Raw genomic sequence first — 24,251 nt, forward strand, 5'->3', positions numbered from 1 at the left:
CAATCGACAATGGTTTCTTGGCCATCATTAGACTAGCGTTTTAATTCCAGATTTTTTTATTAACTGAATTCAAATTCCACCTTCTGCTGCTGCGGTGGGATTTGAAGCCATATCCCCAGAGCAATACCCTGGGTCTCTGGGTTACTAGTCCAGTGACAATACCACTATGCCATCACCTTACCCATTTAACTCCTTCTCTGACGTTTTCCAAATGACAAGGCATCCTACTTTTGTGCAATTTCTGAAATGTCATAATAGCATTGGTTGTAATGAAGTCCCACTAACGAATATTAAATGACTTTTGAAGCCTTGTCTATGGCACTTGGGTAATTGACTAGCACTTACTTCATTCCCACTGCATTGGCTGGCCCAACTGGAAACCTTCCCGCTTCCGGGGAGCAATTTCTCATGGATCAGCCAGAGTCGTGTTTCAAGTGGGAATGCACAACTTAGTGGGCTTCTTTCGTTTTTGGAGTGCTGAAAGAATAATCTTTGACAAATGACTGGCAGGCACGTCGCCAGTTTCTTTGAAGCTTCCCTCGCGGTACTTGTGGAAGAAGAGGGAACTCCAGTTGTCAGCAGAGGCAGGAGAGTTATCCACCAGGCATGGTGAGAGGTTTTGGAGGTTGTCAACTTCAATATCTGGATACAATGTGGAAAGTGCTTCAATTACCTCAAGAGTAGTAAGGGTAAGTACTGCTCTTCATTTCCCTTTCCTACACATGGCAATTGTCTTTCATCCCCTCCCCCAGCACTCTTAACAACTCTCTTCCCTACATCACTTCCTTCACCACCCAGCACAAGGTTGCACAACACCACCTCTCATTTGCATTGCAAACACTCATATTCTCCTCTTCTTTGCTCTCTACACACCAGCAACATGCTGCTCATTTTCTAACCATTGCACAATCAACAATTTCTCACATCCCACTCTGCACACTTGCTTCCAATTCAACACCTCCCCATCCTGATTACACCTTACTACTTCTCCTCCTTCAGCATATGCACTACCCGCACAAGCTTTACAAATCTGTAATCTCCTTTTAATAACCACTTGCTAACGCTTGCTATTCTTTCCTACAGGATAAATGAGATGCTGTAATTGTGAGAGGAGCAAGATTGGGGAAGGACCAGCTAACCTGATGATGCTGAGAGAGTTGGAGCAGCAAGCCATGGAAATTTGTGGACCCTCCTGAACTGTGTGCATTAGCAATTCAAGGCTTGGACCTTCACTCACTGAACTAGGTCTCTGACCTTGTACTCTTTCTTCAATAAGCACTGAAGAAACATACATTCACTCTGGTGCTTCAAGTTACATTGTGATGCATGTCTTCTGCAACTGTGTAGCCTCCCTTCCAGTGCCATCCTAACTCATCCCTTTTCTCTTTCCCCTAGTCTCTCCTTAACAGCCACAGCCACCAGAAGGAGCCATCTCAAAAGAGGAGAATCCTTCTGAGGAGGCAGTGTTACAAGCTCCATCACTCCCAAATACCAGCAGTTGTGTTAGAGTGAGGCAGAGGGATCGGCATGTGGTGATGCATCTAGCACTAGTAAGCAGGTGCAAGTACTTGTGCCAGCCTAGGAAACCGCTTTATTTGCCTGACATTGTGCTACCCCTCCTTTTGATTCTCCCTCACCTTTATTTTGGCCACTTCGTGAGGGGTATGGGTAGTTCCCATTGTTCAACTCCCACTGGACTGCAGCAAGTGTTTTTGTGATTAGGGTATTAACCCTTTGTGTTTTATTTATCAAATAAACAGAGAGTGATAGGTTTTCTTGTAGGTTTAAAACAGAAGATTAAGTATGAGAGGGATGAGAGGATTATCTTATGCGGAAAGGTTGGACAGGTTGGGTCTGTATTCATTGCAGTTTAGAAGGATGAGAGGTGATATTGAAACATATAAGATCCTGAGGGGACTTTTCAGGTGGATATTGAAAGGATCTTTCTCCCTTGTGGGGGAGACTAAAACTGGGGGAACAGTTTAAAAATAAGGGGTCTCCCATTTAAGACAGCAAGGTGTGGAGGGATTAACCATGCCTCCAGCAGCCATCCTCTGACATTCCTGCATAGGTAGAATAGTTGGGGGGGTGGGGGTATGGTTAAGTGCCTCAGGGCGAAAAACATCATGGTAGCTGACAGTAAAGCTGGCACTGACTTGCACGATCCTTTGGTGTTGAGCACACACCAGTTGCTCATCGATAGAAATTGGCGCCCATTGGGAAAGTAATGTACTGACTGGTTAAGAGGGCATTGGTAAACGGCTTAATGCAGTTATTTACCGCAGTCAGGGAAAGGTGGGGTGATGTCTCCTGTAGCAGCCTGAAAGGAGCCGGGGGCAAAAAGTTTAGGGGCTATGGTGACTTTGCCAACCAGGGGCAAAGCATGGGCCCCCCAAACCATATGACCATATGAATCAGGAGCAGAGGTAGGCCATTTGGCCCATCGAGCCTGCTCCGCCATTCAATAAGATCATGGCTGATCTGTTTCTGTCTCAAATTCCACACTCCCATCTACCCCCAATAATCTTTGAGTCCTTTGCCTAACAAGAATCTATCTACCTCCGCCTTAAAAAAATTCAATGACCCACACCTCCACCACCTTCTGAGGCAGAGAATTCCAAAGTCGCACAACCCTCTGAGAGAAATAATGTATCCATGTCTCTGTCCTAAAAGGGTGACCCCTAATTTTAAAAAAGTGTCCCCTAGTTCTGGACTCGCCCACAAGAGGAAACATCCTTTCCACATCCACTTTGTCAAGACCTTTCAGGATCCAGTAGGCAGCAGGACACTCCAGTCATGGCTGTTTTACTTAACAGGTTGAGTTCTGGTCCCACCCAGTTAAAATATTGTCAGAGTCCCAATAACATCAAGAGATTCCAATTTAAATATGTTCAGGCACTTGCCGACTTAATTTCAGATTGAAATGATGAGTTTACAGCAAGAATGGTGTGGGAAGTGTTTCACTAATTTTAACGCTCACCACTCCCCCGGTTCACACTGGGCAGGTAGGGATAAAATTGGGGCAATAGTCTCTGCTTCAGCCACTATCTCTAGTAGTACATTCCACAGCCTCCCTACCCTTTTTTTTTTGATAAAAGTTTCTCCTGCTCTCTGTTGTTAATCTCTTACATTTGATCATATATCTACATCTCCTCATTTTAGACTTCCCAACTGCTGGGAACAGTCTGTTCCTATCTGTCCTGACTTGTCCCTTCATAATTTTAAACATCCTCCATCAGATTGCCCCATAATTGCAACAGCTCTAACAAAATCTACCCCAAGTAGAAGGCAGTACTGTGTAAAGACACCTTTAAAGAGGAGGGTGTGCTTCACCAGGCAGGTGATTACAATAACTTGTATTTATGTAGCGTCTTTAACGTAATGAAATATCCCAATGCTGTTCACAGGAGCATTAAAAGACAAAATTTGACATTGAGCCACATAAGGAGATATTGGGACAGGGGTTTGGTCAAATAGGTGGGTTTTAAGGGGCGTCTTAAAGGAGGAAAGAGAAATGGAGTGCAACGTTCCCTCTAAGCTGTGCAGGTGTGGTGACCATGCAGCTCCTGAGAATGTGCTACTTGGGACAAACAGGCGGCACACAGGTAGTGCTCCCTAAAAGATGCACACATGCGTGGCCGCACAGAAATTTTAAAGAGACTGCACACTGCAACAAGCATGCTGTGCACAGCAAATGGAAATTCGAGGGAACATTGGTGGCGAGGCAGAGAAGTTTTTGGAGAGAGCTTGGTGTGTAGGCAGCTAATGCATAAAGGCCAGATTTGGAGGAACATGGAGTTCTTGGAGAGTTGTGGGGATAGAGGAGGTTGTGGAGATGGGGAGGGACGAGGTCATGAAGGAATTTGAATTTGAAGGATGTGAATTTTAAATTTGAGGTGTTGCTGGACCAGGAGCCAGTGTGAGTCAGGCGAGCACAGGGGTGATGAGCCAATGGGACTTGGTGTAAATAGGATATGCGCAGCAGTGTTTTAGATGAGTTCAAGTTTATAGTGGGTGGACGATGGGAGGCCAGCCATGGGAGCATTGGAATAGTTGAGCCACTTTATCAGTGAGTGTAAACTGAGCCAAAGGATTGTTGCCAACCTCCACCTGTTCTGGAGGGAATGACTCATGTCTTTTTCACACTGAAAATGCAAATAAGATCTAAGAAGGTTAGACTGAGACACTGTGGGCAGGATTATGCGACAGGGGTTCCGGTGACAGGCCAGAAGGCGGGGTGGGGGGTGCACCCCGACTCATCCCTCTATTGGATCCCTGGCCAAATTCAATGACAGGCAGGCAATTAACTGCTTGGTGTCAGGGATCTTGTCCCTTTTAAGGGACAAAATCCTGCCCTGAGAGCTGCCGGTCGATCGGAGGGCTGGCAGTTCAGCAGTAACCACAGCACCACTGTGAGCGGTGGTCACTGACTGTACTGCAGAAGGCCCAGAGGAGCACCGATGGACCAGCCCACCTGACCCAGTTGAGTGAGGTTGGGGTTGCCCGGGTCTGACAGGCAGGCCCTCATGAGGGGATTGGAGGGGGTTGGTTGGTGAGGGCTGAGGGGCAGTCAGTGCTGCATGTCGGGGGGGGTGGGAGTCCCTCTGTGGGCCATGGATTGCCCTCAGACGAGGGCCACCCCCTGAGATTGCCAGGAGGCCTGGGTGCTGTCTCCACGAGGCAGTGGCCCCCTCTGATGCCGGCTAGATGCCAACAGAAGTAGGAGGCAGCCCTGAGTGGCCCTTATTAGGCCACTTAAGTGGCTAAATTTGACTCCCAGCATACTTCCTGTTCAACACCGTGCCCGCTGTGGACAAAATGGCAAGGGGACAGGACAATGTCGGGCACCCCATGCCATTTTGTGTGCTTTCCCCCCCCACCTCCCCCCCCCCCCCCCCCCCAAACCCAACCCGCAGGCCAGTTTACCACTGTTATAGAACTAGAACTGCATTTTTTTCCCATCAGTGTTAAACTAGTAAACCTGTTTCTTGGTGCACAAATCTTAAATAATTCAGGCTCCTGACACCCTCTACAGGGAGCCTGCCTGTGGGAGGAAGGAAATGAGGTGCTGCTACACCATGAAACTGGCTGGAGCAACTGAAAGTACCAAGGCAGACTTTTGTTTTTGTCTGCACCAATTTGACTCACTGCAGTTTCTAAAGCTGGTGCTTATATAACCACCAAGGTCCCAAATTTCAAGAATCTTGAAGTTCAATTTTCAGCAGTCCTGCAAAAGAAGATCCAGCCTTTTAGTCCCAAATGGAGGGGATGCACAAAAGGTCATGATTCAGGCTCCATGGAAGGAGGTGAATGAATGTCTGCATCGCTACTGAACACTGGAAGAAGTTCAATGCCCTGTCCAGGTTAGCAAAGAGAACTGGAAATGGTCATACCTTGCAGCTATGTACTGTGATAAGCAACGCTGCTAATTACAGCCATCTGCAGTCAACCGGTACTAAAAAACACCTTAACAATCTTCTCTTCTCTTGCTAGTATTTCTATACTCACAGTCAACATGTAGAGCAGTGGAAGAATCGTATGATATATATCTCATTCCTACACTTATTCTTACCATTCACAATACCTTATGAAGCTTGGATTGCGTTTCATATGATGACACACAGTCACACTTTATGCTTTCTTGAAGGAAAATTGGTCCACCTTCAAATCTTATAAAGGGGACATCTGTCTATTCAAGACGGAACAAAAGTTTAAGCCGAGTCTACATGACGCCTGTCCGAGTTTCCGTCAAAGCGACAAGCCATCATCCAGTTTATCAGAACCTCCTGCCACTGTAAGAGAAGCAGAGGGACAAGATTAAAAGAGAGCACAAAGCAGCAGCCACCAAAGGGAAGATACAGTGGTTTTGAACAGTACCATGGTTATGAGTGAAATATTTTTGTCACTGACATATTTTGAAATGATTTGGAGCATTCTAGAGAAATGCCTGTACAAGGGAATAGTCCAATGATCTCCAACTCTAGAGGAATGCTTTATGTCAACGAGCAACTCAGTTGAGTTTATTGACAAAGGGTTTCTGAGCCTTATAGTTGCTGTCCAAAATGACAGCCAGGTTGTTTTCAGCCCTGTTATTCCACCTTCTTGTCCTTAATTAATAAAAAAGAGGAAAATCCTACTTTGCTGTAGGTCTGAAGTGGTTGCTGGCAGCCCCCTTTTTCTGATCTGAAGTCACTGAGCCATTGGAACAATACTGAAAGCAATTGTGATGAAAATTACTACTGTCATAATTAAATGACCAAGACAAAAGAGAAATAACTTTCGATCTTATTTTCCATTTCTGTGTGATGTTTTCTAAAATGAGTCATACGTGTCCATCCATTGTGAAATCTTGAAGGGCCCACAGTGTTAATAGGAGCACTGTGTACAACAGAGTGTTCTTACCTGTCCTTGTGTGTCCTATCTGTGGGAATGTTTTCATGACAACTAGGATCTTCAGCTATGGTTTACCTTAAGGCCTGAACTGTCTTGTTTGTCTGGGTTTTTTCTGGGGGGGTGGTTTCCATTGTGTCTTGGAAGCAATAATGTGGTCATTCAAATCTTTTTCTTCTTGGGTAATTGATTTCTATTATTGGAAATTTAAAGATTTGCATACAGTTGCCTCCCCATAATTCAAATAGTTTTTTTGTGCAAAACATTTAAATTATCCAGTTTTTTGAATTAAACATCATAAATAACAATTATATAATTACTGAGTTATAATTTGAATTAAGGGTAGACTATATAAAGATTGTAGAACTGGTTGAGTAAGTGCATGTGTGTTTAAATACTTTACAAATCCCTTAAGTCTGCATGTGATGGTACCTGTACTAAAATAAGTGTTTGATATTCCAATTTTATCTCATATCTTTTAAAGTTCTCCATTTTCTCAGCATACAGTTCAATTTTTCCTACTCTCAGGTTCTAGTTAATACAGGTTGATATTATTTTTCTTTATAAAGAACGTGTTTCATTTGTTTTGCTAGGACCAGCTGGCTGTAGTGGCTAAATGGTCATCTATTCTGACAGGGAAACGAGCCCAACATGCTTCTATCCAGGTATACATCATAGTGATTAGCTCCCACAGCTCTTCCTTGCATCCCAATATTTTCCATTCTCCCTTCTCCCACTTCCTCTACTCCACTCTTCCTAGTGCATCATAATACCCTCCTGTATCTAGTTATACATCTCTCCTTTGTTTATCCAGCTCCATTTTACAAAGATCTTTTCCTACGCCACCCCAACTATCCACCCAACTGTGTTTTTAAAAAAAATTCTACCTCACCATTTTGTACAATAAATTTGCTATTTGTGTGAAAATAAAATATTTTCAATTTTTCACCCATCCTTTCTTATGTCTTAGTAAAAATGATCTGGCATTGTTCCCTAAAATGGTTCTTTAAATGTTTTTGGGTGATCTGTTGACAAAAATGTGTTGTAAAGATCATAGTGAAAAAAGAAACTGAACATTTGTTCACAGCTTCCACTGATTAATAGTTTGCATGTGGATTGATGTTTGGTCTGCAGAGTATGAATATACAAATGAATGTGCATTTTTTGTTACTCAGTATATCAATCTAAACAACCAGAAACCAAATCTTCCTGCAGCCTTTCAATTCTTCTCATTTATAACCATTGACATTAATGCTGTTAGTGCATGGATTAGAATATTAATATGACTTTTTGTGAGAATAATTCACTGAATATAATGGAACCCACTTCTAAAATATAGCAAATATTTAGTGGCAACAGTAAAAGAAAAAATGGGATGAGAACAACCTGTAAACAGGTAATCAACAAAACCAAACTTTTGCATTTTCAAAACTGTGCTGCAGCGAAACCAACTTGGCCTACCTCACTGTGCATTCACCCTGCTAAAATGATCTCACACAGGGCTCCCTTTATATCTCTGTAATTATAAATACATTACAAAGTAATAAAGAAGGGAAAAATAGATTGATGCAAGAGTAATCCAAATAATTTATTGCACTTTTTCCCAGATCAAGTTCTCCATTTAAAATCAGTTCTGATTTACCAGAGGTGAATTTGATCAGCTAGGTTTTTATCATCATAAAGGTAAACACCTATTGCTGTGAGCTTTGTTCTCTGTTGACTTCAATAAAGCTCATAGTTATTTTTACTATATATGCATTTAATGATAGTTGAAGGATGCTGCACCAGTATTGACCTGTTCTCAAAAACAAATCAGCTGAATCAGATTGTAATCACAACCAGTGGCTACTTGGGAAGATACCTAGGGATGGCTGGTGCCCTGAGACTGTATCCCAGTGAAGAGTCAGTGTTTTGTGAAGTGGGGAAAATTGATAAGGGAAAGTATGTAAAAAGGTAATATGTTTATATGTGGAGAGAGAATCTTTTTTTTAAAGATAGCTAATTTTAAATGGTCTCCAATGTATAACCCTTTTTATTTGCCTCTTGTTTAAAAATAAATCATCTTGCTATACCCTGTGCACACATTTGATTTACCTTTTTCTTCCAGTTTACACACTACTATACTCTGATTCAATTATAATCTTACTCTCTCAAACAAGCTAGCTATTGATCATTAATGACATTGGTGTCATCATATCAGTGATACATGGGGTAACCCAAGTGTTTTGCCTGGAGCTGCTTCTGTCAGCTGGGTTGTCTGATGATTTTGTTGTGCTCATTCACAAACAGATCAGACATATGCTTGCAAAAATAGTCATGCTGATAATCATTTTAACTGGAATATTTCAAATATACTTTGCAATATTAACATTTATAATGTAAGTAATCATAACTAATTACATAAACAGATTCCTTCATTGTGTATTCAAACCGCAGTACTGACTGAAATGCCTGAAAGAGAATGCTAGTTTCCAAGTGGTGTTCTGCTTTCTCCCAGGTTCAGTCACCAACACAGTTTTTCATTATGGTCCCGGTCCGAGGTCTGGCAGCCTATACAGAACGGAAGATACGCCAGTGGCGCTATTATACCTTGAGTGGTACCAAGCTCATCTCACCTGTTCGAGAACCCGAGAAGCTTCATCAGTGGTTGGAAGTGGATCAGTTCCTTAAGAGTACTCAAGAATGGCACCAGTCAGATGTGACTATTGAAGGTGACATTGTTCCTTCTAAAGTAGTTGCTATCTTTAAAGCACTGCTTGAGAAACCAATCCAGGCCTCTAATTTCCACGGTAAGTGGAGGATCAAAATGATCAGTTTAATTCTAAACATTGAATAAGGCCCGGATTTTGTGGTCAGCAGCGAAGCAAAGTTGCTCACCACTGACCTTGAAAAAGTTGCCCACAAAGATCTAATGATCTCTGGAGCAGGGTTTTCCCCTCTCATGACGGTAGTTTAAATTTGCTGCCAAATCAAAGGGATGACTTGGCATGCAGCAAACAGTGAAGGATTGAGAGAGAAGCTTAATAAAAATGAACAAACTTTAAAAGAAATTATATTTTTTAAAATACATAATATTTTGGTCATTGTGGAAAAATCTGACATTTCACAAATATAAAATTAGCTTTTCGGGGCCAGTGAGTGTGTTTAAAGTAATTATGAAGTTAGTTCTTTTTTCTTTTGGGCCTCCTTATCTCGAGAGACAATGGATACGCGCCTGGAGGTGGTCAGTGGTTTGTGAAGCAGCGCCTGGAGTGGCTATAAAGGCCAATTCTGGACTGACAGGCTCTTCCACAGGTGCTGCAGAGAAATTTGTTTGTCAGGGTTGTTGCACAGTTGGCTCTCCCCTTGCGCCTCTGTCTTTTTTCCTGCCAACTACTAAGTCTCTTCGACTCGCCACAATTTAGCCCTGTCTTTATGGCTGCCCGCCAGCTCTGGCGAATGCTGGCAACTGACTCCCACGACTTGTGATCAATGTCACACGATTTCATGTCGCGTTTGCAGACGTCTTTATAACGGAGACATGGACGGCCGGTGGGTCTGATACCAGTGGCGAGCTTGCTGTACAATGTGTCTTTGGGGATCCTGCCATCTTCCATGCGGCTCACATGGCCAAGCCATCTCAAGCGCCGCTGACTCAGTAGTGTGTATAAGGCTGGGGGTGTTGGCCGCTTCAAGGGTACAATGAAGTTAGTACACTGTTAAAATCCCAGTTACATCTCATTCAACAAGGCAGAAGTTTTTCAAGGGCCTTTACATCAAAACTCACATTGTTGGCATGGAAGTTTTTGTCAAATCATGATTACAATGGTGATTGCAATCTGTGGAAACCTTTACAGTACACTCCATGGAGAAGCATAGACTCTCTGACTGCAATTTCTGGATTTCTGCGGCATTCTGTTCATGTGCGGACTCCTGGAGTTGTCAGTTTTGCCGTCATTACCACAGCAAAATCCGGGCCATCAATGTATGTGACGGGTATTTTTAAGATGACTTTTATCCAATGAATAATTGAACCTGTTGAGCTGAAATAAAAGAGTTACTTGCTGGTTGCAATGGGTGGGGTAGAGGGTGGTAGGGTTAATAAAGATTGATTGTTTTGCTTATACTGTACAACTGTTTGTCAAAATTACAATAGCGATTCCTCAATCAACATCGCAAAAACAGATTATCCAGTCATTATCACATTGCTGGTGTGGGAGCTTGTTCTATGCAAATTGTGTTTCCAAGACTACAACCCTGACACTTCCGAAGTACTTCATTGGCTGTAAAGTGCTTTGAGACATCCGGAGGTCATGAAAGGAGCTATAGAAATGCAAGTCTTTCTTTTTTTTCTATTTTCATCATAACATTCCAGCAAACAACAACATTATGGTGGGCATATTTGTGTCTGATCACTTCCAATGATCACTTTGGACTGGCTTCCAAGTATTTGTTACCGTTGAGAAGCTTCCTCTAAATTTTACACACAATGGATTTATGGGACAGAGTTTGGAGTGAGGCCAGCAGGAACAGGAATGGAGGCGTGGGGGTGCTGGAGAATAGCGACAGTTGCGCTCGCCTGGAAATCCAATGTCGTGACATCAGTTTGGGATTTTGTCAACGGTGGGAAAGCTGCAAGGTGAGCGCCACCCCCACGTGACAGGCTTGCAATTTAAATTGCTGAACAGCTCGTTGTAATACATTTGCACGGAACTGATTGCAATTCAATGGTGGGAGGGGATCACGTGCCTTCTATTCCCTGGCCATTGAAAGGTGGCGGAAATGAGGCAAGGCCTCAGTGCTGCTGCAGGAAGGTAGCCATGGGGAGCAGTGGAAGGGGGCAGCGGAGGCTATTGTCAGCCTGCAGTGCTGGGCCCTCTGCACGGCTGGGCTTGGTCTTCGGTGACAATGCCTGGTGGTGATAGTATTGGGTGGCAGGGTCAGGTGGGCTATATTTCACGTGACTGGTCCAGTGGCCATAATATTGGATACTGGATTCTCTGCAAGGATGGGCACTGACGGTCATTAGCACATATTACGAGGGGAGTGGCAAAGGAGAATTTTCACGCAGTGAGTGGTTAAGGTCTGGAATGCGCTGCCTCAGAAAGTGGTGGATGCAGGTTCAATTGAAGCATTCAAAAAGGCAATTAGATAGTTATATGACAAGGAAGAATGTGCAGGGTTATGGGAAGAAGACAGGAGAATGAAACTGAGGGAATTGCTCTTTCAGAGCCAGTGCTTGGGAAGAATTACCTCCTTCTGCGCTGTAACAATTCTGTGAAAGTGCCAAGGCAAGTTCATCTCCCCAAGAACAGTGCTCTGGAGGGTACTGAACAGCTGGCATAGCTCTCATACGCCCTGTCTTTGTGGACCCCTGTGGTGCAATGCAGCGGCTACGGTGGAGGGAGGGCCAGGTAGCAGCTGCGCCTGTCTGTGAAGCTCTAGTAGGTGAGTGATGACAGACAGCCACGCCAAGAAGGGTTCACCTGTGCCAGAGAATGCGTCAAACCCACTTCAGTTACCTTCAAATCTCTGAGTAGCATTGTCAGCAAAGACTGCAGCCCTCCAGGGAGGTCGTCACTGACTTCTGCACCCAGCTGAGTTGTGACCTGTGGGCTTCTTTGGATGCGCTATGCCAGTGCCCCGAAAATCACTGTGTCAATCAACTTTTATGCATCTGGCTATTTCCAGGAATCCACTGGGGACATGTGTGGGGTCTCCCAGGCAGAAGCCCACTGCTGCATCAAGAAGATGACTAATGCCCTGTTCAAGAGAGCTGGCAACTATGTGCAGTACCAGACTGACCCTGACAGTCAGGTGGAGAGAGCCATCGGATTTGGGGCTATCACTGGATTCTCCCAGGTGCAAGGTGTGATAGATTGCATGCATGTGGCCATGAAGGCTCCTATGGAGCAGCCAGCAGCCTACATCAGCAGGAAGGCTTCCATTCAATCAATGTTCAACTGGTCTACAACCACGAGAAGCATCTCCCGCAGGTGCATGCCCGCTTCCTGGGAAGTAGCCTCGACACCTACATACTGTAGCAATCCTAAGTGCCACAGCTTTTCATGCTCCCTGCTCACTTTCAGGAATTGATTCTCGGTGACGAGGGCTACCTATTGAAGACATGGTTAATCACACCTGTGAGGAACCCTCACAATGAATAGAGGAGAGGTACCACAGTTGCTACGTCCCCACCAAAGCGGCCATCGAGCAGGCCATCGGGCTGCTGAAAATGAGATTCCAGTGTTTACATCGATCCAGTGGAGCCCTGCAGTATGCCCAGTGAGGTCTCACATATCCTGGTGGTCTGCTGTGCTCTGCACAATCTAGCAATGCAGAGGGGGGAGGCCTTGCATGAAGAGGACATGATTGGTTGAGGACTGGCGATCAATGAGGAGGGCGCAGAGGAGGCTAATGAGCAGGCAGCACTGGGTATTGAATCCCTTGCACCGGAGACCAGGGCCGTTGAGAGATGGGCAAGGGAGGCAAGAGACAATCTTGTACATACCCACTTCCTGCCACCCTGGGGAGACGGGAGGTGAGTTGCTCGCCCAAGAATTCCCAGTCTCTAACCAGCTAATGTAGCTACAGTACTTATATGGCTGGTCCAGTTAAGTTTCTGTTAAATAGTGACCCCAGATGTTGATGGTGAGGGATTCAGCAATGATAATGGTGTTGGAGATGGTCATTGCCTCACACTTGTGTGGTGTGAATGTTACTTGCCACTTATCAGCCCAAGTCTGAATGTTATCCATGTCTTGCTGAATGCTGGCACGGACTGCTTCATTATCTGAGGAGTCTCGATGGTACTGAATACTGTGCAATCATTAGCAAACGTCCCCATTTCTGACCTTGAAATGGAGGGAAGGTCATTGATGAAGTAGCTGAAGATGGTTGGGCCTAGGACACTGCCATGAGGAACTCCTGCATTGATGTCCTGAGACTGAGATGATTGGCTTCCAAAAAGTATAACCATCTTCTTTTGTGCTAGGTATGACTCCAACTAGTGGAAAGTTTCCCCCTGATTCCCTTGACTTCAATTTTACTAGGACTCCTTGATGCCGTACTCGGTCAAATGCTGCCTGTATGTCAAAGGCTGTCACTCTCTCCTCACATCTAGAATTCAGAACTTTTGTCCATGTTTGAACCAAAGCTGTAATGAGGCCTGAAACCGAGAGGCCCTGACATAACCCAAACTGAGCATTGATAAGCAGCTTATTGCTGAGTCAGTGCTGCTTGATAGCACTGTCGACAACATCTTCAATCACTTTGCTGATGATGGTAATTAGTTAGGTTGGATTTGTCCTGCTTTTTGTGGACAGAGCATACTTGGGCAATTTTCCACATTGTTGGGTAGATGCCAGTGTTGTAGCTGTACTGGAACAGCTTGTTAGAGACGTGGCCAATTCTGGAGCACAAGTCTTCAGCACTACAGCTGTGATGTTGTCGGGGCCCATTGCCTTTTCTGTATCCAGTGCACTTGGCCATTTCTTGATATCATATGGACTGAATCGAATTTGCTGAAGACTAGCTTCTGTGATGGTGGGGCCGTCACTAGGAGGCCGAGATTGATCATTCACTTGGTTATAAACTCCTCAGCCTTATCTTTTGCACCCATGTTCTGGTCTCACAGAACAATGATGGTGTGGATATTCATGGAGCCTCCTCCTCCAGTTAGGTGTTTAATTGTCCACCACTATTCACGACTGGATGTGGGAGGACTGCAGAGCTTTGATCTGATACACTGGTTGTGGGCTCTGTCTATGGTATGTTGATTCTGCAGTTCAGCATGCATGTAGTCCTGTGTTGTACCTTCACCAGGATGCCACTTCAATTTTTGTTATGCCTGGCATTGCTCCTGGCATGCCCTCCTGCACTTCTTATTGAGCCAAAGTTGGCCCCCGGCTTGATAGTAATGGTAGAGTGAGGGATTTGCTGCGCCATAGATTGTGGTTGAATACAATTCTGCTGCTGATGGTCCACAGTGCCTCATTGATGCCCAGGTTTGAACTGCAATATCTATTCTGAATTTATTCCATTTAGCACAGTGGTAGTGCTGCACAAAACAATGGAGAGTGTCCTCAGTGTGAAGACGAGCCCTCGTCTCAAGGATTATGTAGTGGCCACACCTACCAATACTATCATGAGTAGATGTATCTTTAACAGGTATATTGGTGAGGACGAGGTCAGATAGGTTTTTCCCTCGGTTCTCTCGCCACCTGCTGTAGGCCCAGTCTGGCAGATATGTCATTCAGGACTTGGCTAACTCAATAGTCGTGGTGATACTAAGCCACTCTTGGTGATAGATGTTGAAATCCCCCACCCTGAGTGCATTTTGTGCCCTTACTAAGCTCAGTGCTTCTTCCAGGTAGTGTTCAACATGGAGAAGTACTGATTCAGCAGGGACAGCAGTAAGTAGTATTCGACAGGTTTCCTGGCCCATGATGCCATGAGACCTCATGTGGTCTGGAGTCAATGTTGAGGACTTCCAGGGCCACTCCCTCTGACTGTATGCCAATGTGCTGGCACATCTGGTGGTTCTGACCTGCAGGTGGGACAGGACATACTTAAGGATGGTGTTGGAGAAGTTTGGGATGTTGGCTGGAAGGTATGATTCTGTGAGTATCACTCTGTCAGGCTGTTGCTTTTGAACAGTCTTAGCGATGCCTGGTGAGAGAATAGTATTAATTGTAATAAAATATTTTGAAAGCCTGGGGGACAGCTCTCCCACACTGCACTGGTAAATGTCTCCATGTTTGTCTGGCTAGGACTAGTCTACTCATCAGGATATTGACTTGCATGATTATTTGGAGTTGAGTAGGAAGTCTTCTAGCCCCAATCTATTTACTCAGCTCCCACAACAGATCCAATCTGAGTGCTCAAGTGTGACTTGTGTCACAATCTCGATCATCAGGTGGATCATATTGAAGCCACCTCAACCTTAAAGATGCTGCTTTTTATTCTTTCATGGGATGTGAGCGTCGCTGGCAGGCCAGCGTTTCTTGTCCAACCCTAATTGCCCTTGAACAGTGTGGCTTGCTAGGCCATTTCAGATGGCAGTTAAGAGCCAGCCACATCGCTGTGGGTGTGGAGTCACATGTAGGCCAGACCAGGTAAGGACAACAGATTTTCTTCCCTAAAGGACATTAGGGAACAGATGGGTTAATCTGGTTTCAATTCCAAAAGTTCAGTGTAAAAGCAACATATCTGGAAGCAATACAAGAACCTGTGGTCATGTTTTCCTCACAATGCAAAATTTTCTGAAATGAGTATTTCTTAACAACATTGGAAAGCAGAGAAAAGCAACAAGAAGAACAGCTTTTGTTATATCATTACTCTGAAACTTGCTCAGTGTTATGACCAGGTGAGAAAGGTGTCAAGGGATTCCTCTCTGCTTTCACCTGGTCTTACTGTAACAGGATTAAATTTTAAACACACCATGTTTTTAGCTCCCCCTTGGTGAATCCTTGTTCACCACTTTTCAATTATAAGGCAAATAAATCAGCACAAATAGATTTTCTTAGGTTTAAAGAAGAAAAGTTGATATTTATTAAACTTGATAATGACCAGATATCTGTTTTTGTGATGTTGATAGAAGGAATAGATATTGGTCAGGACAACAGGGATAATGCCCCTACTCTTCTTCAAAATAGCGCTCTGGGTTCTTTAAACATCTACCTGAGAGGGCAGGCAGGGCTTCAATTTAACATCTCATCTGAAAGACAGCACCTCCAATATTGCAGCATTCCCTCAGTACTGCACTGGACTGTCAGCTTTGATTTTTGTGTTTGGGTGCTAGGGTGGGACTTGAAACCATAACTTGAGAGTGCGACCAACTGAGCCACAGCTGACAAGCAGATGGAAAGTAAATGTAATGTAGTGCAGTAGTGACTTCACCTTTAAGAAACTGTACCTTAAAGAGATCAGGCCACTAGGGGAACTGATGACATAGAATCCAAATAATTATAGTAAGTTTAAGGTACGGAATGAGGCCACTTGGCCTATCGTAACTGTGCCGGCCGAAAAACGATCCACATCGTTCGACATATATAAGGAGGAGACACCATCTTGAGACATTTACTTAGCACATGGCTTTACGTGCCAGTGAGGAAAAGACCTGTACTTGAAATCATGCAGTGTAACTAAGTAAGACAATAAATAGTGTTTGTGTTGACTCCGAATATAAAACCTGCATCTGTCTTTAAAGAAGACTTAAGAATACAGCACAACACTACAGAAAAGATCTTCAGTAACAAAAACTTTCTAATTTTCTTTTAAAATAATTTATGGACTCTGCTTCAACCACATCTGTGTCAAAAATGTTCAGATTCAACCCACCTTTTGTGCAAAGACATTTTTTTTCTCACTTCCCCTTTAATTCTTTTGGTATTTATCTTAAATTTGAGCCCTTTTGTTACTGTCTCACCATGTCATGGTTATGGACATGTTGACTGTTATAAGTGTCAACTGCTCCTGCTGTTGCCCAAACACTAAATTAGCAGGAAACACTTTTGCAAGGGCACATCCTTCCACTGTTCAGAGCTCACAGGAAACTGAGAACCTTGGACAGCTATGAGGCCTCTGATTCCTTTCTCCATTATTGCCTGTATTCTATTAGTCAGTTAAGTCAGCCTCAATTCTATTTGGATTTGAAACCCCAAAGCAAGAAGGTCAAACCAAAGGATAACATTGAAGTTATTGCTTTTTCATGGGCATCTGCTTTTGTTCACACAATCAATGCTACATTAACGCTCAGGCTGGATGTACCAGAGCCTAGTTGCTCCAATGAAAAGTCATGGGGCTGAATTTTCATCATGGATGCAGAAAACAAGAGCCTGGCTTGTTTTCAGGTCAGAAACCTGCCTCTGAGGTTGGTTGGTGGGGCGGTGGGGGAGCAGACAGAAACTGATTAAAGTTAAGGTTTTCTTGTCGGTAAGCCCTTACTATGAATATGGTGTCCCAGGCCAGAGACCATGATCCAGTTTTCTCTGATGCAGCACTGGAGGCCTTAATGCAGGAGGTGGACAGGAGGAGAGAAGACCTCTATCCACATGGAGCCAGGAGGCCCTCCAGCCAGACACTGCGAAGGCAATGGGAGCTGTCAATGCCAATGCAAGCAGTGTAGACCCAAGGACCTAGATGCAGTGCAGGAAGAAGTTTAATGACCTCACAGGAGTAGTCAAGGTCAGTGAATGCATCTTCAAATGCCTATCCTTATAAATGTACCACTAGCCTCATACACTGGTCCATTCCCATTCACTCACCCAACAAAAATCTCTATCATACTTCACATTCATAGCTTCACCTCACCCTCTACACTTGGCACTGCTGCAAGCCTCACACCCACAACTCACAGCTTGCACACACTGCCAGATATTCAACCCTGACAGGCACATCACCCAAACACATTGCACCACATTCACTGATACAATTTCCTTTCTCTTGCAGGATAAGATGACGCATAGCCATCGGCCGCAGCACATAACCAGTGGTGAACAGGCATGTCCTCAACCTGATGGAGAAGACGGTGGTCACCATATTGGAATGATCATGACTTGGGCCATGGCATTTGGTGGTGCTAAAACCATTGAATATGACAGTAGGCTCACACCTACCCCTCCTGCTCAGATCTCACTTCCTCCTCATCCCACAGTCTCTTCAGATTTGCAAACTGCAGATGGTGTAAACATGCATTTCTTGCTTTCTTCCCTTCCCTCACTGCCACTCTACCCTTGTGCCTGACTGCTTTCAGACACCCTGGCCAGCAGTTATATGGGATTGTGAAGTCCAAGAGGAACAAGAGACAGATGAAAATGAAACACCATTACTCAATCTCACCAGCTCAAATATTGACATTGTACATTCTGTAGAGGGAAGTATAGAGATGGGATCTGCACATTTTGGGTGGAATTTAACCGCCCCACCCCCTCCACCCCTCTCGCCACAACACTGGGAGCAGGCTGAGAGGTGGAGGCGTGCCGTATAATCAGGTGGGAAAGAGCTGGGGTGGCTATAATGCCACGTGGGAAGGCTGCCAGGTATACCCTGGCGACCGCCCTCCAGGCTCTTGGGGTGGTTCTCCTGACGAGGCAACCTGTGGCCCACAGAGAGCTCCCTCAGTGGCACGGTCTTCCCCTACTGAAAGACACCTCTGCCCTCCACAACAACTGCCCCCTCCTCATCCCTCGCCAGTTCCTGCCTGACTGGCCTCGGATAACCTGCCCCACTCACCTGTCTTCTGGGGCCTCTTTCATGGCCACAGCTCTGGGGCTAGCAGCAGTCCCAGTAGTGGCCACCACTCCCAGTGGCGCTGCTGGGACTGAAGAGCTGTCGGCTCTCTGATTGGCCGGGAGCTATCAGAGACGGGCTCTTCGCCTTTGAAGTCATGGGAACCCCAACAGCGGGCAGTTAGCTGCCTGATTGACATGAAATCCCGTCGGGGCTTCCGAAAATGACCATGGTGGGTTTGCCACCGGCTTTCCAGCTGGTGGACAGGGCAACCGCCATAGCCATTAAATCCAGCACACAATGAGTTACTGGGCATGAGTGGCATGCAGCCAGGGCAGGGTGCAAGGGGCACGCACATTCCAGGTCCCCAGAGAGTGGGGTCACACACGCATTCTGCTGCAGAGGGCTGAGATGAGGACTTCAATGGGGCAGGGTACAGAAAAAAGCTGATGGGAATACACACTGAAATGCTTGGTGCATTGACAGACCTGCCAGAATGCCTGCTGTCACTATCAAGGAGCATGAGGAGTCCAGGACCAACTTGCTACAGGGCTTTGCATAGAGCTTAGAGCCTATCCTTTGTAGCGTGAAAGTGGTGCACACTCTGTGAAAACACTTGAGTCAACCATGATGCAGCATGTGTTGAACGATGTCTCAGCTTCCAGTGCAGCGCAAGCAGAAGTCTCCCAACATCTTAGTGCTGCAGTGAAAGCCCAGACTGAGCTCGTGCAATCTCAGTTTGTTGCATGTAAACCCAGCTGGTTGCAATGAAGGCTCAGACTGCTGCCAGCTTGGCTGTGGATACCAGTGCTCAAAGGGGCTTGCAGGGTCTCGCAGCAGTCCAGCAATCTGTCCTTCAACAGCTTACCAGGATTGCTGAGGTGCCACTCCAGGGGAGTGGCAGTGGCTCCATGGAGCACAATACTGCTGTCCTCTCTCAGGATGGCAGCATTTGTCCTTGCACCCCTACTACTCTGCCAGTGCCCCTGCTGTTGGCTGTCTGCCTCCCAGCCAGCCCAGACTGTTGCTACCCATGCCAAAGTGGTGCAGTCCAAAGCTGGGCCTTCTAGAGATAGAGCTCCCAGAGGGACACTGATGCAAAATCTGAAAAAGAAACAAAAATTGCTGGAAATACTCAGCAGGTCTGGCTGCATCTGGCAGCAGCTCAAGCAGGTTCAGCAAGGCCATCTGCAGTCTCCCCCACTGAAAGTCAGCAGCCTTCCACCAGCCATGCTGCAGCCACTGGGGTAGCACTTCGTAGGAGCACTAGGCCAGGCAAAGGCACCCATGAGACAGGCACTAAAGTGACTTTTGTGTGGAATATTTGATGGCTTATTTGATAAAGTTTGTTTGGAGAGATTGTTTTATGGTGGCTTTTAGCCACTGTGATGGTCAGCAGCAGTGGAGAGGTAAGGTGTGGGATTGTTGGTGAATGGGGGGTTTGGCCAATTAAATATTTTAATGTGACTGGCAGTCTCTGTCTGAACCTGCTTTGCAAGTTTAACCGAGACCTCAGCAAACCTGGCAGCTGAAGGGAGGCGAGGACTGCATCAAGGAGAAGTTAAGTGCTTCCCCTTGCTTCAGCTTCCCTCATACACTGAACTCCTCAACCAAGGGAGATGGGAACTGTAGCACTACAATTGGACCCCCTGAGGTTGCTTCCCCCCACCCTCTTCTAGGATCGTGGGTCGGGGATTCGACTTCCCCCCCCCCCCCCCCCCATTACCAGCAGCAGGTGACTTAACTGTGGCTGTGGCCTACTGGAAGCCAAGCCTGTGAATCAATCAGATTTCCAGGCGAGGAACCTGTCGAAGCAAAACTGTACACTCTGTGGAGTAAAAACTGTTGGTGGAAGGAGGTGATGCTGGTGATTTTGATAGGGAGGGGACAATACCTGAGGGGAAACATATGCAATGACTAGGATGGGGGCCAGGAAAGGAGGTTGCTTGGTCAGTAGTCTAGTGGGAATGAAATCAAGGGAGTTGGAGGTAGGCCCAATTTCCTTTTGCCCGGGGCGGCATTGACGTTGCCGTTAGTAGTTAAAGTGAAGTCATGTGAGTGCCACACATCATACATAAGATTGCGAATACCTGGTAGAATGGCGGTGAATTAGATACAAATTCATGCAAAACAGTATGTAACTGATTTAAATTACCATCCCATCACATCTCGGTACAGGTGCTGCCACTGAACCTGGCTGCCTCCAAGAAAATCAGAAACCGGCATTACGGCATCGGGTTCCATGTCGGGTGTCATTGCCCCAATTCTCCACCCCCCCCTCCCCCGCCCCCACCCCACCAAAGAACCCGCCTTCTAACAGAGCATAAAATCTAGCCCACTAATCAAGAACATTCTCCTGAACACACTTCAGAAACTATCCCCCACTGCGCTTTATACTGTTACTATTCCAGCCTATATTATGACATGATGATAAAGAAGACCATGAGCTCTTTAGACACAACTGGCTGGGAAACAGGATTTAAGGAGTTAGTTTGTAAAAGAAGCTGGAGGTTATCTTTTCTCTCCAGGGTAATCCTGGCATACTGGGTGGTTTTGGCAGAAGAGGCCCAATATAATTTGATGTCATCCAGGCAGATCTGGTGATGGTATGTGTAAGTTTGTACTCCTTGGACTTAAGAAAGTAAAGACAGTGCCCATACCAGGGCACACAACCAAGATGAGATGGTAAAGTTTTATTGGGCACAAGAGTATCAAAGCTGAAGGTGGCAGAGTGGTTGAGCAAATCAACGGCTGCAGAAGTATTGTAGTGACCAGAGGGCGAGTTGGGAGTTTGAAAGTGCAGTTGTAAGTGACGATGGGGATGAGTGTTTTTCAGGGTTGGACGCAGAAAGATGTGGGATGGGAAGAGGGTAGGAGACATGGTGAGGGTTACAAGGAAGTGACCAGTGATTGAGACCATAGGGGTAGAGGAGGAAGGAGTTAGCCGGGTTTCCAATCCTGATTGGTATCCAGTGATTGTTTGCTAGAATACCTGTGCAGATGTTAGGTCAGAACAGAAGGTCGGAGATTCCACCACCAGTTGTCAATCTCTCTGTAGTGTTATGGGTTGTCATTTCCTTCCCAAAAAATGCAAAATTTGAGACTGACCTCAGGTTGCCATGAGATGCAGTCAAACCCAGTGTACTGACTGGAATGGTGTGATGGCAGGTGGATGTATAAATACATTATATATGACCTAAGGCTTTAAACAAAGTGATTATATGCAAGGCTGTAAATAAACTTCCAGGTAAAGGTTGTGGTGTGCTGTGTGGTATCTGGGCAAGAAATTAAAGCATTTTAACACAGGGTGAGAAGTAGTCTCTTTAAATCAGTTAAATAGTTATTGTAATTTGCTATCAGTATTCAAATAGCAATTTTGAAAGTGTGAAAATAGATGGAGAATACATAGTAAGTCAGCGTGGAGACAGTTTACTCCATAGATGAAGAAAACCTAATAGTCTGTGAGGGATAAAATGATGCTTGTATACTCATGAGTCAAATGAACTCAGGATCCGATTATGCTTCAATACGCATGCCACAATTTTACTGCAAGCAAAATATGATACAGAATGATTTTAGTGAAAGACACGGAAGATAGTTGAGTGTCTCATGAAGAAGCTGGTATGTTAGAATGCATTGTTCATCAATGAATAACCAATCATTTGCAGATAGTATGGTTTGTGTACAGGACGCTGAGCTATTCAAAATGTACACATGCCTTCCCGTCCATCTCTGCATGAAATTCTGCAAATACACTATACTATTTTTAAATGGCACAATATTTTACAAAGGTAGGCATCTGACTTGTATGTTTTATAGGAAGCCTTCCTATTGATCTTTATATTTTCCTATGTTATTATTTCACAACCTTCTGTGTTCCATGACTAATTTGCAGGGGGAACCCATACGAAATATAAAGGGGCAGTAGTATGAAACAGGTTAACAGGTGTAACTCTATAAAAGTGATGTTATTCCATGGATTGCATGCTAACCCTGCTGTGAGATAAAATAATTAATGCAATAGAAATCTCAATTAAGCTATTTGCTCAAGGCCTACAACCAGCTACAATTATATCATTTTAAACAATGGGCGGGATTTTATTGGTAGCTATTTAGTCCAGTTTTGGCCCCGGCTCAATCCAATTTATGCATTGTTTCTGAATGAAAATTGCTAGTTGAAACAGTTGGTGGTTTAATGCTGGCGACCAAAAGGACCTGCTTCACTGCATTTAATTGTTTTGAGCAATTGCTTTAACTAGGTGAATATAATGATGAGTTTTGGAAAGAATAATTCCAAAGCAGCAAGGGAAATAAGTGGAGTTTCAACTGTCTCGAGTTCCAAGCCATTTTGTTTGAGTAATAGCCTAGTTAAATTGCCAAGAGCACACCACAGAGTCTCCAGAAGGAATATGCCAGTGAAAATGCTGCCAATTACACACTGACAGATGGAAATTCATTTCGGGTGTGTATCTATGCATGTGGGGCCAGATTGTTTGGCATCTTGCAGATATCTATTAGTCACCTGTGGTGAGAACTTTCATAGCACATAAATGTTGCACTTGATTAGTTTCTTGTCAACATCAAAGCTATATGCTCTGTTTCACCATTGGAACTGAACAAGTAGGGATGAGTGGCAAACCTTAACTGACCTGAATGACATTGCAAAAAAAGACACATTTGATGAAATGTGAACCATTTTGGATTCAGATGAACTGTCCCTTATTTTGAATTTCAACAGGATGCATAATGGGGCAAAATGTTCCCTCTGCATATACAAAACTATATTGGCACATCAAAGGCTATGAGGCTTCAACATGCTTTTTGTCTTGTATGTTTCTTTGAAAGGTAATCTTTCCATTTTGAAATTTCCTTGAAAGGTGATATGTGGTTGAGTTCTTGATGGTTTTGTCACATAATTGAACGGGGTCTCCTTACATTATTATTACTTAGATTTGATTGCACTCTAACTATATCCAAGTGCTTAACCTTGCCTTTACACTTATGTGCAAAGATAAAGATAATTGAGGGATTTTTGAGTTTTAATTTCCAAACTGTTGTATAAAGGATTTCTCTCCTGCCCTTTTCTTTTGGCTGCACTTTCTTTCATTCTCTCTCCGCCACTTCCTTTGTTTTCTTTTCTCTTTCTCACACTATGACAACGCCTCCAAACATCAACCTACCTATTGAGTAAGAAAAATTCTGTTCCGCCCACAGGAAAAATCAATGTTTTGGAAAGCGTTGGCCCTACCATAAGGCTTGCTGTGGAAACAACGGAACAGCATGTTGAGGTGGAGATGGTACCAGCCATTGAAATTGCCAACCACTGGCCAAAAAAAGCACGTTGGCCACGGTTTCTGAAACGTTGGCCATCGAAAGAAAAGGCTCGAACTGTCAAGGTATTAAATAGAGAAAAAGCATTTAACAATATAATAACTTGACGAGACATCTATTTGTATTATAGATATATGAATACAGGGTACACATCAAGAAACTGAAGGGATTTTAAAATATATTTTTTAAGTTTAGTGCATGTTACTTCTGAGGGAGACATACAAAACTATGTGCTGCCAAGATGGAATAACCTTTGGGGTATTTCAGGGTTCCGGCTACACATGACTATAAGCATGATGCATCATTTTTAATGAGTATGA

General features: G+C 44.6%; 1 protein-coding gene across 5 annotated transcripts in view; it reads left to right on the forward strand.

The window, feature by feature from the left end:
* The window catches only part of mab21l3 (mab-21-like 3), an 85,208-nt gene that overhangs the window by 34,620 nt on the left and 26,337 nt on the right, over positions 1 to 24,251 (forward strand). For 3 of the 5 annotated variants that reach the window (XM_068040718.1, XM_068040719.1, XM_068040721.1), the window contains 3 exons: positions 6,984 to 7,055; positions 8,888 to 9,179; positions 23,815 to 23,996. In XM_068040718.1, the coding sequence (XP_067896819.1) occupies positions 6,984 to 7,055; positions 8,888 to 9,179; positions 23,815 to 23,996 (546 nt within the window). The remainder of the gene's footprint in view (positions 1 to 6,983; positions 7,056 to 8,887; positions 9,180 to 23,814; positions 23,997 to 24,251) is intronic. The other 2 variants (XM_068040720.1, XM_068040722.1) reach the window with 1 other exon arrangement.

The sequence above is a fragment of the Heterodontus francisci genome, chromosome 10 (assembly GCF_036365525.1).
Source record: "Heterodontus francisci isolate sHetFra1 chromosome 10, sHetFra1.hap1, whole genome shotgun sequence".
Lineage (NCBI taxonomy): Eukaryota > Metazoa > Chordata > Chondrichthyes > Heterodontiformes > Heterodontidae > Heterodontus > Heterodontus francisci.